Here is a 19,949-nt window from a genome sequence, read left to right as displayed (position 1 = left end):
TTGAATTCTGTGCCTGTCTGAACTCCACAAATTGCAACATCAAATTCACTACGGAGACTGAAACAGAACGAAGACTACCATTCCTGAACGTCATGGTCAACAGAAGAGCTGATGCTGTTCTGGGCTGCGGTGTGTATCAGAAGAAAACACACATTGACTTTTATTTGCATGCAGACAGCTGCCATCAACGTGTGCACAGAGGAATTGGGTACTAAAACCTCCAGTACTCAGGGTGTGCATCATCTGACCCAGAGAATCTACCCCAGGAATTGTAACACCTCAGAACGGTGCTTTTTTTTTTAAAGTTACACAGAGTAGCAGATGAGGCATGCTCTCCACCCCACCACTACAGTATGACCTGTGGAGATGGAAGAAGTCACGCAGGGAAGAGGTAGGCATTGTCTTTATACCGTACACCTGGACACTAATGGGAAAAATTGGACGTATACTGAAAAAGCAAACTGTCTTTTGACCGCCCAATGAAACTTGAACATTATTGCATAGTGTCAGAGATGACCTTGGTTTGTGGAAGATTGGAGTACATCGGGATGCAAGTCAATTAGGCAAGACCTGTAACAGACAAACAGTGTGCACCATCGAAGATCAATACCGAGAACACCAGCAGCACACTTTACTAATGTATCCCAAAAAGTTGGAGGTCACAGAGCACTGTCTGTCCAAGAATCGTGATGGAATATATTCATACCAGGATTTTAGCACAGGCTCTGAAATACTGGGACAACATTGTTAGTGGCCATCGAAATTCGCACCAGGGACAATCTCTCCAACGAGCACTGCAGCTATTATCTCAGCAAGGCTTGGGAACCAGCACTGGATCCAATTGAGAAGAAACTCAGCAGACACAATACTCTGGCACCTAGGGCTGACAGAGTAACTGCACTTACACTGCCACAGACCCTGACGCCATTACCTGTGCGGCTGTTGACATGTGCCCTCAGGCATAGACTGTGTATAGAACGTGTTGCAGGGAAAGGGTATAAAAGTCAGAAAAAGTCAGATCGTGTGCTCAGATGAACTCTATTCATTAGAATATCTGATGATGATGTTGTTGTTGTTTTTGTTGTTGTTGATGATGATATGTCTGATGGCCAAAATATTGTACCTGTTGGATGCTTGAACCAGGAGTAAACCTATGGACTGCTCAATCAACAAATGCATCTGGGGAAACAGAAGAATTGATTATTCCTTTTGCCATTCTGTCATGTTGCCATTGTGGCCCATCACACTGCATTGGTGATGTGCAGCCGACTAGCACATACACTTTACTTCACTGCCCCCTTTTTTTTTTTTTAATGAGGTGATTAATATTTTGTTTGAACAGATTACTAAGTTAGCAAAAGGAACTGTTGCTTAATATTACTGAACAGGCAGCAGCTTTTTCAAAGTAGTGAATTTCCTGTAATTTTAAGCATGAGTATGCTTATAGTGAGTTTATAGCAGTTTAACAGTAAACAATAATGCAATTTGTTACAGTGTTTCACTTTTTAATGTACACTCCTTATCCCTGAACACTCTTCTTTGTTTGAATCTATGGAACACAGTCAGTGAATGAATGAATGGTTATAAATCATGGTGTTTGGGAGGAGTCTTTTGATGTTATGCTCCAATTAAATGAAGCTCATTGACTTTGTTATTCACCATTGCCTGTAGCTTTACTTTTTTACTGTTTTCATAAATGTTGTTTTTGTACACAGTGTCTGTATGACTGTACTAAAGCTAATGCTTATATGCAGAAACACACTGTTGATCTAAACTTGTGCTGACAGAAAAGGAAATATTTGAAATGTGTCTGAATTGCTTCCTGTTTGTGTTATAAAAATATATAATCTTCTGATGATATAATTTTTGTTATGTAGCAGTTGACTTTTTTTGCAGATGCTGCATTCTAACACGCAGTTGCTTTTTACGAGAGGGGTTAGGAAATGGAGAGTGAATATGGAGGTACCTGTGATCAGACAGAACTGAAATCATTGCTTAATGAATTGGAAGTGTCTTATAAAGTGAGTACTTATTAACATTATCATTCAGTATCATTCATGGTTATTTTATTGGAAGTACTAATAATACTGCTGTATCAGTTGTATTGTGGTAAATTGAACAATCTTTGGGAAATATTGTGACTCATTGGGAAAGCAAATTTCTACAGAGTTAAGTTGATGGTGGAATCACACCATTGTAACAAAGACCATATAGATTAGGTCATAAAAGAGATTTACCAAATTATTAAAATCACTTCACTGCATAACTACCACAGTGACACTGGTGCAGCAATCATAATAGAACCTTAGAACAGAAAAAACACCCTTTGTTTCACAAGATAGTTTTATTTAATCTTAACATGCCACGCATTTAACCTGTTCTGCTCACTGAATATGCCTCTTCACCTATGATAGGTACCCCTTGCACGCTTTAGTAACATTCTTTTTCCTGCTGTCATTACATTTTTCCATGTTGCTTCTAGGTGATGCAATGAAGTGTCAGCAGGGCTATTTGGCTATTACCTGCCAGTTCTTTGAAGCTCTTAATCATGTTTAACACTTTGGTTACAAGTAGGAAGAATTTTATCAGTGATGCAATGAAGTTCTATACTCTTAATTACATTTGATGCCTCTGTTATGATTAGCAAGAAGTTTTTATTGGTAAGCTCAGTTATGATGCAATATTCTATGAGTTGAAATTTAAACCCCTCACTACCCACTGAAACACAAATGTGGCCCTGTGCTCCTAGTCCTGTCAGTGTATGTCTTCCTCTTGTTATTTTTAATTTACTCACTTATTATTGCCTTTGATACCAATTTATCCTTACACTGGTTTATAATTTCCCCAGATTGTATGATAATGCCTAAAACAGGTGAAATGCATCACATGTGAAGATTAAATAAACCTAACTTGTGCAACCAAGACTATTTTTCTGTTATTTACCAAATTACATATAATATATGTTGTTGTGGTCTTCAGTCTTAGGACTGGTTTGATGCAGCTCTCCATGCTACTCTATCCTGTGCAAGCCTCTTCATCTCCCAGTACCTACTGCAGCTACATCCTTCTGAATCTGCTTAGTGTATTCATCTCTTGGTCTCCCTCTACGATTTTTACCCTCCACACTGCCCTCCAGTACTAAATTGGTGATCCCTTGATGCCTCAGAACATGTCCTACCAACCAATCCCTTCTTCTAGTCAAGTTTTGTCACAAATTTCTATTCTCCCCAATTCTATTCAATACCTCCTCACTGGTTAAGAGGTCTACCAATCTAATCTTCAGCATTCTTCTGTAGCACCACATTTCAAAAGCTTCTATTCTCTTCTTGTCTAAACTATTTATCGTCCACATTTCACTTCCATACATGACTACACTCCATACAAACACTTTCAGAAATGACTTCCAGACACTTAAATCAATACTCGATGTTAACAAATTTCTCTTCTTCAGAAACACTTTCGTTGCCATTGCCAGTCTACATTTTATATCCTCTCTACTTCGACAATCATCAGTTATTTTGCTCCCCAAATAGCAAAACTCGTTTACTACTTTAAGTGTCTAATTTCCTAATCTAATTCCCTCAGCATCACCCGACTTAATTCGACTACATTCCATTATCCTCATTTTGCTTTTGCTGATGTTCGTCTTATATCCTCCTTTCAAGACACTGTCCATTCCGTTCAACTGCTCTTCCAAGTTCTTTGCTGTCTCTGACAGAATTACAATGTCATCGGCAAACCTCAAAGTTTTTATTTCTTCTCCATGGATTTTAGCACCTACTCTGAACTTTTCTTTTGTTTCCTTCACTGCTTGCTCAATATAAAGATTGAATAACATCGGGGATAGGCTACAACCGTGTCTCACTCCCTTCCCAACCACTGCTTCCCTTTCATGTCCCTCGACTCTTATAACTGCCATCTGCTTTCTGTACAAATTGTAAATAGCCTTTTGCACCCTGTATTTTACCCCTGCCACCTTCAGAATTTGAAAGAGAGTATTCCAATCAACATTGTCAAAAGGTTTCTGTAAGTCTACAAATGCTAGAAAAGTAGGTTTGCCTTTCCTTAATCTTTCTTCTAAGATAAGTCATAAGGTCAGTATTGCCTCACGTGTTCCAACATTTCTACGGAATCCAAATTGATCTTCCCCGAGGTCGGCTTCTACCAGTTTTTCCAGTCATCTGTAAAGAATTCGCGTTAGTATTTTGCAGCTGTGACTTATTAAACTGATAGTTTGATAATTTTCACATCTGTCAACACCTGCTTTCTTTGGGATTGGAATTATTATATTCTTCTTGAAGTCTGAGGGTATTTCGCCTGTCTCATACATCTTGCTCACCAGATGGTAGAGTTTTGTCAGAACTGGCTCTCCCAAGGCTGTCAGTAGTTCTAGTGGAATGTTGTCTACTCCCGGGGCCTTGTTTCGACTCAGGTCTTTCAGTGCTGTGTCAAACTCTTCACGCAGTATCATATCTCCCATTTCATCTTCATCTTCCATTTCCATAATATTGTCCTCAAGAACATCGCCCCTGTATAGACCCTCTATATACTCCTTCCACGTTTCTGCTTTCCCTTCTTTGCTTAGAACTGGGTTTCCATCTGAGCTCTTGATATTCATGCAAGTGGTCCTCTTTTCTCCATTTTCCTGTTGGCAGTATCTATCTTACCCCTCATGAGATAAGCCTCTACATACTTACATTTGTCCTCTAGCCATCCCTGCTTAGCCATTTTGTACTTCCTGGCAATCTCATTTTTTAGACATTTGTATGCCTTTTTGCCTGCTTCATTTGCTGCATTTTTGTATTTTCTCCTTTCATCAATTAAATTCAGTATCTCTTCTGTTACCCAAGGATTTCTACTAGCCCTCGTCTTTTTACCTACTTGATCCTCTGCTTCTTTCACTATTTAATTCCTCAAAGCTACCCATTCTTCATTTACTGTATTTCTTTCCCCCATTCCTGTCAATTGTTCCCTTATGCTCTCCCGGAAACTCTGTTCAACCTTTGGTTCTTTCAGTTTATCCAGGTCCCATCTCCTTAAATTCCCACCTTTTTGCAGTTTCTTCAGTTTTAATCTACAGTTCCTAACCAATAGATTGTGGTCAGAGACTACATCTGCGCCTGGAAATGTCTTACAATTTAAAATCTGGTTCCTAAATCTCTGTCTTACCATTATATAATCTATATGAAAACTTTTAGTGTCTCCAGGGTTCTTCCATGTATACAACCTTCTTTGATGATTCTTGAACCAAGTGTTAGCTATGATTAAGTTATGCTCTGTGCAAAATTCTACCAGGCAGCTTCCCTTTTCATTTCTTAGGCCCAATCCATATTCACCTACTACGTTTCCTTGTCTTCCTTTTCCTACTGTCGAATTCCAGTCACCAATGACTATTAAATTTTCATCTCCCTTCACTACCTGAATAATTTCTTTATCATACATTTCATCAACTTCATCATCATCTGCAGAGCTAGTTGGCATATAAACTTGTACTACTGTTGAAAGCGTGGGCTTCGTGTCTATCTTGGCCACAATAATGCTTTCACTATGCTGTTTGTAGTAGCTTACCCACACTCCTATTTTTTTAAATTTATTATTAAACCTACTCCTGCATTACCCCTACTTGATTCTGTATTTATAACCCTATATTCACCTGACCAAAAGTCTTGTTCCTCCTGCCACAGAACTTCACTAATTCCCACTATATCTAACTTTAATGTATCCATTTCCCTTTTTAAATTTTCTAACCTACCTGCCCGATTAAGGGATCTGACATTCCATGCTCCGATCTGGAGAATGCCAGTTTTATTTCTCCTGATAACGACGTCCTCTTGAGTAGTCCCCGCCCAGAGATCCGAATGGGGGACTATTTCACCTCCGGAATATTTTACCCAAGAGGACGCCATTGTCATTTAATAATACAGTAAAACTGCATGCCCTCGATAAAAATTACGGCTGTAGTTTCCCCTAGCTTTCAGCCGTTCGCAGTACCAAATCAGCAAGGCCATTTTGGTTAGTGTTACAGGCCAGATCAGCCAATCATCCAGACTGTTGCCCCTGCAACTACTGAAAAGGCTGCTGCCCCTCTTCAGGAACCACACATTTGTCTGGCCTCTCAACAGATACCCCTCCGTTGTGGTTGCACCTACGGTACAGCTGTCTGTATCGTTGAGGCACGCAAGCTTCCCCACCAACGGCAAGGTCCATGGTTCTTGGGGGGGGGGGGGGGGGGGTTATGTATAATATATACCTAAAAAAAATACAGTGTCTACTCACACACCATACATACTTTACTTTCAGTCCAAAATGCAAAGTCGCATGAGAAAACATTTACTATTTCAAATATTATTCCTTTTAGTGGAAGTCTTCAGCCAGTAACCACATTCATATTTATTTATCAACTGTTGGCCATGTACGTGATATGGGTTTTGTCAGGTATAAACATACCGTATTTACTCGAATCTAAGCCGCATGTGAAAAATGAGACTTGAAATCAAGTAAAAAAAAAAATTTCCCGAATCTAAGCCGCACCTGAAATTGGAGACTCGAAATTCAAGGGGGAGAGGAAAGTTTTAGGCCACACGTCGAAATCGAAACAAAGTTGGTCCATTGTAATATGAGACACAATTTAGGTCAAATGAATGACAATACAGCTACAGTAGTTTGATTCGAGTCGTAAGCTTAGCAGTTAAGCTTTACCAGGTAGGCATTGCTATGCGTCAGGCGCTCCGTCCGTATTTATACGGGTACCCTTCCTTTTTCACATGCTTCGTCTGGTTTGAATTGATTGCTTATTTTTCTTTGATCTGATAAGTGCGTTCTCTATGTTATAGGTGTTTACGTCACTCTAAGCTGAAAATGTATTATTGTAGTGTGTCATGCATTGTTTATCGCATTCTGTTAATGAGTGTTAACGGCCTGTCGCCGCTCGCGGCATGGCTTGCTCTTGTGCGCGCAACCATGGCTTAAAAGAGGAATCTTCTCATTAGCGAAACAATGGCAAGAGACTGCTATTTGTTGTTACTTACACTGCTGCTTTCTTTGATAATGATCAAGAAGAACCAAATAATAGACTGCGTATGATAGATGATGTTCTGAACTAGAGTTTAGCGAAAATTTTTCTCCGTTTGAAAATCTTTGCAGAAGCCTCTTCAGTACATTACATTCTGCACAGGAATTAGTCATCGTAGATTTAAAAATCTAGTCAATTGCCATGCTTCATTTCTGACTGTGTCACTATTAGGCATAAGAATAATACGAATATAAACATGACATATGTATATTATTCCGCGTTTGCTGTTGTCTCACTCGCTCTAGTTTCGTAGTTTACTAGGCAGACAGGATTTAAATGAGATAGCAGCAAACACGAAAGAATACATGGCAAAATGTTTATATTCATATTATTCTTATGGTGCAGAGAATACTGCATGTGATTCACAATTCATAAAATTCCTGTTAGCAACGATCTCTTCTCACAGGTTGGAAAAAATTCAGAACGTGGAGTTGGCCATGTTGATAAACATCCCAAACAGTCTTTCCAGTCGGATTTCCATAGTACATTGAAATGCTGCTACATTTGAAGATGAACAATACGGAATTTGTATTTACTACATTGGATAATGTATGAAAAATGCGGTGGTCGAAACTCGGGGCAGAGAAAACGCTCATCTTCCACCTTTTTTTAATTTATTTACTGATGCAGAGGTTTTGGCGCCAGTATTTATCTTTGTGCCTGCAAAGCATGCCTGTATAGCGCTACATATATTCGACGGCAGAAGTTTGTTGTGGCGGCACCTACCAACATTTTTCAGAACTTCCGCTTACTTTGCACTCGATTCTAAGCCGCAGGCGGTTTTTTGGATTACAAAAACCGGAAAAAAGTGTGGCTTAGATTCGAGTAGATACAGTAATAAGCAGATACACTGGTCAGTCAAAACATTATGACCACCTGCTTAACAGCATATTTGTCCATCTTTGAAAGGGAATACATCACTGTGACATCACAGTCAAGGAAGACATCAAGAATGAAGGGTTGCAGGTGTTTTGCAGCTGTCTGCATGTCTTAGAGTACCACTGCAGGTCCCATGCAAGTGCAGGCAGGAGGATGTCTCCCACAGTTTGCATATGTGGGGCACTGCACATTTCGAGTTGCTGTTCAGCTCAATGACGATGTTTGTGGACATGATCATCAACCTAGTGTAGCAAAAATGTGATCCACCCAAAGAGCTGACATGTTTCCATTGATCAGTGGTTAAATTCTGATGGTCTTCTGCCCACTGCAATCACAATTTACGATGTTGTTGGGTCAACATGTGGACATGTAGGTGTGGTCTGCTGTGGAGCTCCATGTCCAACAAAGTGTGATGAATGGTGTTCTCCGAAACACTTGTGTGTGCCCCAGCATTGTACTCTTTCAGCAGGGATGCCGCAGATCACAATCTATGCTACTTTACAGAGCAGACAAGCCTCCAAAACCCATGTTCTCTGAAGAGTCGTGGACGTCCAGCCATTTAACACCTAGTGGTAGTTTCACCATCCTTCTACCTCTTTCTGTAGATACTCATGACGTGAACATTTGACCAGTTTCGCCATTTTTGAGATACTTGTCCACAGGCTCTACTTAATATAAGGGGCGTTCAAAAAGAAACAAGCCAGAGACATAATTACAGAAACCACTACCTGTATGGTAGAATTATTGACTCTGGCTGTTAAGACACTTGTCCCACTGTGGTAGAAGGCAGTGAATGGCTGTCTCAGAAAATTCCCGGGGCTATGAAGTTAACCAGTTCGGCAAGTATGGCTGGACATTGTCATCCGAGGTGAATCGTTTGCCCTTCAGAGACTTTTTAAGGGGACCAAAAGATGCCCCCCTTCTGATTCACTTCCTGCAGCACGGGACAACAGCAAATGCCTGGCATTACTTGCAAACCTTGACCACCCTTGGCCAAGCGATCAAATCAAAATGACCAGGCAATCTCACCCATTGGGTCATTCTGCTCCATGACAATGCAAAGCCTCATACGGCCAACACAGTTGTGGCACTCGTGCAGAAATTCAAATGAGAGCCTCTCAGCCACCCTCCGTACAGTCCGGACCTCTCTCTCTGTGATACGCCATGTTTGGTCCACTTAAAAAGGCTCTGAGGGGCAAACGATCCACCTTGGACGATGACGTCCAGCTGTACATGCAGAACTGGTTAACATCGCAGCCCCAGGAATTTTATGAGACAGCCATTCACCGCCTTGTGTCACAGTGGGACAAGTGTCTCAACAGCCAGGCTCAATACTCTAACATGCAGGTACTGGTTCCTGTAATTATGCCTCTGGTTCATTTCTTTTTGAATCCTCGTTATAAAAATCTGCCCTTTGTCAAAGTCATTTTCTCAATCAATTTCCCCATATGCAGTCCATATCTTTGCTGGGGTGATCCCCTGTCTGTGTCTGCTTCACTTATATACTTTTGTTATTGCGTCACTTGCCTGCAATGCCACCAGGCGGCACATAGTGTCGCGATGGGCAGTGCTCATTGTGTTTAGGCCGATTAGTGTACATTTAGCTATATAGATAAACAACAAGTATATTTAATAACTAATGCAATAAATGATATTAACTAGGTAGAGAAATCAAAGGAATAAAAATATGTAACACAGTATACTGCTGATATTAATATATAAAGCTTCCCATTTAAGTAAAGAAAATAGTTAGGAGGCCTACTGGTGGTAATTACTACCTATTATTTTACATTTCATTTAAATAATCCTTATGTGGATAGTAACTTTTTTTGAGGATATAGCCTACTTTAACAGTTTTTTGAAGCTGTCCAATTCTGATGCTTCTTTTAATATCTTTAGGTAATTTATTATATAATTTTAAGCTCTGATATTGAATATCATTTTGTTTTTTCTTTTTAGGTGCAGGCATTCACTGGTTCTTGTGTTTGTGTATATAGCTGCCTGTGGCACATTGATTTATGGTTGTTACTGATATGCATTAGCATTTGAAAATATAATCACAGGGGACAGTCAAGATTCCAAGCTCTTCAAATAATTCCAGGCAGTGAGCCTGTTTGTTCTTTTTCATTATTATTCTGAGACGCAGCTTTTGTAATTAGAAAAAACTTTCAAAGTTTTTCCTGTTTGTGTCCCAGAAAATTATACCTTACTTAGTGATTAAGTGAACATATGCATAATAAGTTGCTTAGAGACAATTACACACTGATACTGGTAGTGTTAAAGCATAGCATACAGATGGAATTCTTTTTGCTATTCTTGTTGTATGTTCTCTCCACTTCAGTTGGCTATCTGTAGCCATCCCTAAAATTTTTGTGTTATTTACACAGCTTACTAGGTCACCAGTTTGATTTTATTTACTATTGTTATTATTTTTTTTGTATAGAAATTTATTCTGTTTGTCTTCTGTATGGTAAGTGTGATGTTATTCCATGACCACCTTTCATCGTGTCATCGGCTTTGCACGGCAGTAATTCTGGAGACTTAACTGTGATTTCTACGTTGCTGTCATGAACAAATGGAAAATTGTCTCCCTGCATGACTCTTTCTGAGTAGACATTAATACAGACCAAAAATAAAACTGAGGGCAATATACACCCCTGTGGAACTCCATTGATGACATGTTTGGCATATGATAGATGTTTCCTATGTGTCGAATGCCTTGGACAAAAAAAAAAAACTATTACACAAACACTTCTATCCAAGGCCTCCATTATGACTGTAGTAAATTATGCTGTTGATGCTTCTGTGCTATAGCCCCATCTGAATCTTGATTGTGATTTCATTAGCAAATTATATTTATTAAGATAGTCTGTATTTTATGACTGTTTCAATTATCTTTCAAAATGAAGATAATAGTGATGCTGATCTGTAGTTTTCTGTTTTCAGAGTCACGCATTTTGATACCAATAAAAATCTGGCTTACTTTAAACTCTCAGGAAAGAGGTCTGAACTGAAGAATTTGTTTTTAATGTGTGCTAGGGACCTCTTTAGGCTAACTGTGCATTCCTTGAGCAGACACACTGAAACTTCATGTAGTGTGAATATTTTTAATTTTTTATTCTGCGCACTACCTTTCTCACTTCCTGCTCTTTTGTGGGTAACAATACCATTGATATGTAGCTTCTGGCATGTGATATGTATGATTATGAAAAGTTTTGCTGTAGCTTATGGCAATGCTGATGGAAATATACTTTTATGAAATTGGCCAGTTTGCTTGGGTTATGGATTAGAACTCCTCTGTCTCCTACTTGGGGTCTATTTCTCTCCAACTTATATTATTTTGATACCTCCAACAGAATATAATACTTTTGGGAATGTTGCCTCAAATTTTAGTTTAAACACCGATGAAAACTTACAGTACTTAGCCACCACATTTCCTTCAGCATACGCTTTCTCTCCTATCTGGTGATACAGTTGCTTTAAGTCATACTTTTTGACTTGGAAAAAATCTTTCTGTAAACCGGCTCCCTGTAAGATTTTTTTGTATGTGTATTAAGATAAATAACTTCACAGAGATGGTCAGAAAGCCCTAGACCTTTATCAGTTATTTCATACTGAGGTTTATAATTTTCAGTTATGTGATCTGATGTAATAATTTATGAGAATCTTACAAGACATTTCGAAACCTACCCTGAAATTTTTTTTACGCAGGAAAAAGACAGTGAAAGAAATGCACTGGCAAAATTTTAGCTGCAAAGAGGCACTGCCATGTAATTTGTAAAAAAATGTTGAAGTTACACATTTTTGCTGCGTGAAGAACAGCTTATAATAGCGGTGTGTACAGCCCTGCCCGCCAATGCGTGACTCGGCAAATCACTCACGCAACACCACGTAGCAGAATTATCCGGAGTTCACAGACACGAATTTTAAGCACCTAAAACCTGGTTTACAATGGAGTGGATGGAAACAAACATGTGTAAATGAGCATCTGCAGAAAATTCACTACAATTTGCGTGTATATAGGTAGAATCATTTATACTAAAGGGAATGGAAGAGAACACTAGGTAGCAAACATTGCCTATGAACACTGTGTTATTAGTTTTTGGGGCTAATATTCGGCATACAGCATACAACTCTGTCTTGTTAGAGACAAAATGCAAAACTTTGCTATTCAGTGAGGATTATTTGGCTTGGTGAACGCACTGTTTTTGACAGAATATGCAAAATGGTGCAGGGAAGGTAGAATTTAAGTGTCTCAGTTTGTATGGAAGAGTGGCATGTGTGGAGATCATGCACTTTACATGGAATTGAATCTCCACCTCTCCTTACCACTGGTCCAAAATTTTCCATGTGTGTTGCCTTCCGTATTTCCCTGGCTTCTCATTAGTTTTATAACAATTCCTGTAGGTCATTCCTTATAATTATGTTTGGATGTTGTACATTTGACTATCAGTGAAACAGTTCTTTGTTTATTTCCTGTAGTCACCACAAAAATGCGAAGTATCTATTGAATGACAAAAACAAACATTTTTCTTGCACCAGTCACACTGGACAAAGGAAAAATTGATGCAGTCAGGCATTTTGCAGTAATCACTAGTTTTATTTAGACAGGGCTGGAATTGGTAGGAATACATTTCGAATGAAATGTTGAAAATTATTCTTTCCCATTTTTTCAGATTTTCATATGTTGATTACAAGATTTTTTGCAACTAAACAGTTCATTTTTTGTTTTTGGTCCTAATTTGCCTTACGGTTCTTGAACACAGATATACAGTTGTGGAAACAGTAAACCACTCATACTTATCACTGGAATTATTGTAATGAATGTGGCATTGCATTAATCGATTGGGCAATTGAGTTTTTTTCACCCTGAAATGAAATGATAAAGTGTGGTGTGCGCGCAGTTGTTTCATGAAACCTGATTGATCAGCATTATAAACAGCAGTTGTGGGGATAACAGCATGTTTCGTCTTTACGTCAGTTATGAATTACTCTATAGCATTGTCTTATCACTGGCAGCTGCTCGACATGTTTTCATGTCAAAAACTTGGTAATTTTGTGACTTCCTATTTTGTACGATTTCTTGAACCTGCATAGCCAGGTCAACGAAGCTTGGAAATTAGCAATGTTAATGTCAGATGCAATTAGGAGGGCCCAGTGTCATAGATCTCCATCGGTAATGGTGCATAGCCTGTCACAAGCAGTTCTAAATCTTTGGAACAGTTTTCCATTCAGATGGTTTTGGGTTTCTATTTGGCACATATTTCTTACTTCATGTAATTCATTCTTCCATTTGTATAGGTCACACTCCAATTTTACGAAACGAAAACGCGTTTGCAGTTCAAGCATTTTTTCCCTCCTTCATTTAATCAATATTTCACTGCCTTTTCTTTGTTGCTGAAAGCTGTTGCAGTACATGTTTTTTTAGGCTTGGAAGGTATTCTTCTTCAGAACTGTTACTGGCACAACTGATGTCATCTGAACCACGATTCATGGAGTCATCACAGTTATTTCCTATTTCTTCTAACATATTCATAATTTCAAACGAAATGTTGATATCATTTGAATGAATGTCAAGAAAACCAACTAACAAACACATATGTACGTGCTCAGAAGAAGTAGGTGATTTCGGCTGGAAACCCCGGTCTTCATATTTCATCATTGCTAAATTGAGAACATTAATTGGATTTCACATAACTGGTGAAACTGGAAGGAAAAAAGTACTATTATCAGGAATGCCTTATTAAAGCACAATAAATATTAATTCGGCTTCATATGTATTGTCAATACTTACCAATACTGCAAAAAGCAACTGATAATTTGTCGTAGATGTTACTTGAGTGGCTAATTCGAGAGAATAGTAACTGTGTACTGTAGTGTCAGAGAAACTATCAGTGAATGGTAACCTGAAACATCCTTTACAAATTACAATAGGATTGTGTCATGTTTCCTGTTTACAAATGTACCGCTGACCTTGGCTGTGTGTGTGCGTAGTTGCGCCTGTGCAGTTGCTACAGCACCAGGAGGGGTGTACATTGTACATTGTACCGCCACCTGGTGCGCTACAAATGTGGCAATTTTTTTTATACTTTTTATATATATTTTTTCTGTGCCTCTTAGCAGTTAAAATTTTGACAGTGCATTTATTTTGTTGTCTTCTTCCTGCGTACAAATTTTCAGTATAGGTTTTGACATGTCTTAGTGGACTATTCCCTTGTTAGTCAAGGCTATGTTAATGTTGGTAATCTGTAAAATTAAGCAGAAGATGATCATAACAATAATATGAAGACATAAAGGATTGAATTGCATATCATGAGGCGTTGTCAAACACCATTTTCTTTCTAATTTATTGGGGTCTGCATAGTGTGATGGGCTCTATCAGTAGTGATGACTGTCTGCTTCTTAAACTTCATCAGCATGAGCACTGTTGAGTTAAGCATTGCTCGGTAGTGAGGGTCATAATAAATACACAGATGCTGACATTAACAGTGTTCAACAGGTAAAATTTAACCTTCCACTGTTATTGTGGGTATTAATTGTCCTCTTCTTAGTCTCACTATGAAAAAAAAGTAAGATTGTGTGGTTGTACTTAATGTACCAGTGCCCTTGTATACCTCTCTTCACTGTAAGAAAGTGTGACAGAGGTGTTTGTATACTGTAAAACAAAGAAAATGATTAGAAGAAAGATGGGGGCACTTGCTTTTAAATGCAGTTCCAGCCATCAGTCTATCTAAGGGCATACACTCTCCAGAAACAATAATACACATACTTTAATAAATTAATTCTGTAATCATGCCAAGATATCAATAAATTAATATACAGTAAACTCTCTACTATCTGTGGACAGATTATTCGCTTTGCATATTATGTGTGGCCTATTTCTCCCACTTTTTTTCTGCTACTGAAAATTTCCCATTAACTTGAGAGTGGTCACTGGTGAGTGATAATCTCACATTAAAACACAGGCATAGTAAACAATATGCTGCTCAAACACTGAAAGATCTGTACTGTATTTTGTTTCAAAGTACTGTAAGGTAATGTGAAAATGATTGAAAACTTCTTTTTATTTAAAAATAACTTGTTTCATCGTGATTAGGCATCATCTGATTGCCTAAAGTGAAAAAGGAGGCTGATTAAATAACTACCCTACAAACAATATAAGGCATGGTTCTAAGTTACACCAAAAATTTAATTAAAACTGCAAACAACACTCACATAAAACTGTCAAATGAAGTTCATTGCAACGGCTGCTAAAGCTCCATGTCGGCCATATATGCACATAACTGTCTGTATGAAAATCAGAATAACTAAAGGAGCTGTGGGAGCCTAGACAGAAAATTTTGGAAATCAACCCACAGCCACAGTGGAAACAAGGTCTGAAAAACTAATAAAGGAAACCAGTAAAGAAATACAAATACCTTTGACCTGTTGTAGCAAGAAATAGAGCACAGAGCAGAGTCACAGTGTCTGGGTGCCAAACAGCTGAGCAGTGTAACGAGCAGTGGCACTAGAATTACTAATTGAAGGATGGCCACATATATAGCTGCAGTAATACAATGAAAGGACAATAGATGTTGTTAGTAACTTAAGTTATGGAGAAGGCTAATATGGGACTGATAAACCTTCACTTAACTAGAAGGAATAAAGTGGATTAAAATTAAGGTTAAAATGAAATGGAAATTAAAATTATTGAACAGGAAATATGGGCCATGCAAATCACGTACAATACTATGTTGCTTAGTGTACATATTAGGTAGTAGTATTGTGGTAAATGACAGTAATATTAAAAGTTAGCCAGCAAGTATGACATGGATGAAGCATACAAAAGCAGTATTCATGAACAATTAAATAAATTAATCAATAAAATTGCAATAAAACTTATACAAATCTTTAAAATGTTAAAAAATTACATGTCTGTGTGGGGTGCAGAATGCTATGACACTGCACTATTAAATGCATGCTCAAATACCACAATTACAGTGAATGTTCATGTAAGGCAATAAAAACCTACACATTTAAGTGCCCACATGTTAGTAACGGGGTTAAAGTACATTATACACCATACAAAAGATGAAAAATAGAAGATCCAGAACCGATGGTACACACTCAATATGTGTTAGGTTAGAAAACAAGAACACGATGATAAAACAAATTGTTGGAAGAATAGTGCTAAGCCAATGAGGAGACCTTATAGCAGGTATCATTAAATCTTAAAATGTCTGATTCTTGCTAACCAACAGTTCATTAAGAAGAGTATGTTCATAACAATGTATAACAATTTCCATCTCTTCTAACAAATTCAGCTTTTTTCCCTTTTGGCAGACTGGAGGACTTTTAAATTGCTTAGCATCAGTGACTGATGGCCACTAGCTTTTAGGTGTCCTTTTCTGTTCAGAAAATACTCACAAAATCTAGTCTTAAATATCCTACTCGTTTGTCCTATATATGAAGCATCATATTCACTGCAGTTGATCTTATACATGCCTGAGCCAGCAAATTTATCTCTGTATAGCTCTTCATTGTGGATATAATGGTTCCGTATATCATTTGCCAAACCAAAAATAATGTCTGCACCCTGTTTCTTAAATAGTTTGGCTAGCTCTTATGAAAGATTTTCTATGAAGACGATTCTCACAAAATTAGGATTAATAGGTGGGGAGGCGAGTGGGACCATGTGGCAATCTTCCCTTTGTAATTCTTGCAGGGAGTCTATGGCTTTGCATTGGCCACACTCGGCTGACGTACGGCCACATCCTCTGGTATGAGGATCCACCCAATTGTTGGTGTGGAGCTTATCTCACAGTGGCCCACATTGTACGAGGGCGAGTCAAATGAAAATCTTAAATATTTTTTAAAATATTATTTATTGTGCAGAAGTGGTACAAAGCTGTATCACTTTTCAACATAATCTCCCCCACGCTCAATGCAAGTCCTCCAGCACATACAAAGTGCATAAATTCCTTTAGAAGAAAATTCTTTTGGTAATCTGTGCAACCACTCATGCACCGCATGGCGTACCTCTTCATCAGAACAGAACATCTTTCCTCCCATTGAGTCTTTGAGTGGTTTAAACATATGGAAATCACTTGAGGCAAGGTCTGGTGAGTATGGTGAACGAGGAAGACACTCAAAATGGAGGTCTGTGATTGTTGCAGCTGTTGTACGGGCAGTGTGAGGCTTTACATTGTCATGTTGCAAAAGGACACCTGCTGGCAGCAATCCACGTCACTTTGATTTGATTGCAGGCCGCAGATGATTTTTTAGGAGATCTGTGTGTGACGCACTGGTGAAAGTGGTCCCTTTAGGCATGTAATACTCCAAAATCACGCCTTTTTCATCCCAAAAGAGAGTGAGCGTAACCTTCCCTGCTGATGGTTCTGTTCGAAACTTCTTTGGTTTTGGTGGTGAGGAATGGCGCCAGTCCTTGCTCGCTCTCTTCATTTAAGGTTGGTGGAAGTGAACCCAGGTTTTGTCCCCAGTAACAGTTCTTTCAGGGAAACCATCACCTTCTCGTTCAAAGCACCGAAGAAGTTCTTCACAAGCATCAACATCTCGTTCTCTCATTTCGGGAGTCTGCTGCTGTGGTAGCCATCTTGCAGACACTTTGTGAAACTGGAGCACATCATGGACAATGTGGTGTGCTGATCCATGACTAATCTGTAAACATGCTGCAATGTCATTCAGTGTCACTCGGCAGTTTTCCTTCACTATGGCTTCAACTGCTGCAATGTTCTGTGGAGTCACAACTTGTTGTGCCTGACCTGGATGAGGAGCACCTTCCACCGAAGTCACACCATTTGCAAACTTCCTACTCCATTCGTAGACTTGCTGCTGTGACAAACGTGCATCACTGTACTGAACCTCCATTCATTGATGAATTTCAATAGGTTTCACACCTTCACTACGGAAAAACCGAATTAAAGAACGCTGTTCTTCTGTGGTGCAAGTCGCAAGTGGGGCAGCCATCTTTATACTCATACTTCAATGGTATGTGTGCATCTGCACTATGCTGCGACATACAGGCCATTCTGCATGCTGTTTGTAGCACGCTTACCAACTTACTGGATAACGGCGCGAAATTTCAATTTGTTACTACACATTAAAGATTTTCATTTGGTCACCCTCGTACTAGACTGCCCGAATTTGGCCACCATATGGTGAAACTCGCCCCCCCCCCTCCCCCCTCCCTCCGCCCCCTGTGAACCGTGGACCTTGCCTTTAGTGGGGAGGCTTGCGTGCCTCAGTGATACAGATAGCCGTACTGTAACTGCAACTACAATGGAGGGGTATCTGTTGAAAGGCCAGACAAACTTGTGGTTTCTGAAGAGGGGCAGCAGCCTTTTCAGTAGTTGCAGGGGCAACAGTCTGGATGATTGACTGATCTGGCCTTGTAACACTAACCAAAACGGTCTTGCTGTGCTGGTACTGCGAACAGCTGAAAGCAAGGGGAAACTACAGCTGTAATTTTTTGCGAGGGCATGCAGCTTAACCGTATGGTCGTTATCAAGAGAATGAAAACTGGCGTTCTATGGATCGGAGCGTGGAATGTCAGATCCCTTAATTGGGCAGGTAGGTTAGAAAATTTAAAAAAGGAAATGGATAGGTTAAAGTTAGATATAGTGGGAATTAGTAAAGTTCGCTGGCAGGAGGAACAAGATTTCTGGTCAGGTGACTACAGGGTTATAAATACAAAATTAAATAGGGGTAATGCAGGAGTAGGTCTAATAATAAATTAAAAAAAAAATAGGACTGCTGGTAAGCTACTACAAACAGCATAATGAAGACATTATTGTGGCCACGATAGACATGAAGCTCACGCCCACCACAGTAGTAAAAGTTTATATGCCAACTAGCTCTGCAGATGATGAAGAGATTGATGAAATGTGTGATGAGATAACAATTTTTTTTCAGAAAGTGAAGGGCGATGAAAAATTAATAGTCATGGGTGACTGGAATTCGAGAGTAGGAAAAGGGAGAGAAGGAAACATAGTAGGTGAATATGGATTGGGGGTAAGTAATGAAAGAGGAAGCCATCTGGTAGAATTTTACACAGAGCGTAACTTCATCATAACTAACAATTGGTTCAAGAATCATGAAAAAAGGTTGTATACATGGAAGACGCCTGGAGATATTGGAAGGTTTCAGATAGATTATACACTCCTGGAAATTGAAATAAGAACACCGTGAATTCATTGTCCCAGGAAGGGGAAACTTTATTGACACATTCCTGGGGTCAGATACATCACATGATCACACTGACAGACCCACAGGCACATAGACACAGGCAACAGAGCATGCACAATGTCGGCACTAGTACAGTGTATATCCACCTTTCGCAGCAATGCAGGCTGCTATTCTCCCATGGAGATGATCGTAGAGATGCTGGATGTAGTCCTGTGGAACGGCTTGCCATGCCATTTCCACCTGGCGCCTCATTTGGACCAGCGTTCGTGCTGGACGTGCAGACCGCGTGAGACGACGCTTCATCCAGTCCCAAACATGCTCAATGGGGGACAGATCCGGAGATCTTGCTGGCCAGGGTAGTTGACTTACACCTTCTAGAGCACGTTGGGTGGCACGGGATACATGCGGACGTGCATTGTCCTGTTGGAACAGCAAGTTCCCTTGCCGGTCTAGGAATGGTAGAACGATGGGTTCGATGACGGTTTGGATGTACCGTGCACTATTCAGTGTCCCCTCGACGATCACCAGTGGTGTACGGCCAGTGTAGGAGATCGCTCCCCACACCATGATGCCGGGTGTTGGCCCTGTGTGCCTCGGTCGTATGCAGTCCTGATTGTGGCGCTCACCTGCACGGCGCCAAACACGCATACGACCATCATTGGCACCAAGGCAGAAGCGACTCTCATCGCTGAAGACGACACGTCTCCATTCGTCCCTCCATTCACGCCTGTCGCGACAACACTGGCGGCGGGCTGCACGATGTTGGGGCGTGAGCGGAAGACGGCCTAACGGTGTGCGGGACCGTAGCCCAGCT

At 39.7% G+C, this 19,949-nt stretch overlaps 1 protein-coding gene across 1 annotated transcript in view; it reads left to right on the top strand.

Moving 5' to 3' along the window:
- LOC124799883 overlaps positions 1-19,949 on the top strand; it is a 190,904-nt gene that overhangs the window by 18,552 nt on the left and 152,403 nt on the right. The window contains exon 2 of the mRNA XM_047262953.1: positions 1,897-2,021. Coding sequence (XP_047118909.1) covers positions 1,944-2,021 — 78 coding nt within the window. The 5' untranslated portion in view covers positions 1,897-1,943. The remainder of the gene's footprint in view (positions 1-1,896; positions 2,022-19,949) is intronic.

This window comes from Schistocerca piceifrons, chromosome 1 (genome assembly GCF_021461385.2).
Source record: "Schistocerca piceifrons isolate TAMUIC-IGC-003096 chromosome 1, iqSchPice1.1, whole genome shotgun sequence".
Classification (NCBI taxonomy): domain Eukaryota; kingdom Metazoa; phylum Arthropoda; class Insecta; order Orthoptera; family Acrididae; genus Schistocerca; species Schistocerca piceifrons.
The sequence above is the reverse complement of the archived record's forward strand: the minus strand, read 5'-3'. Positions and strand labels throughout refer to the sequence as shown.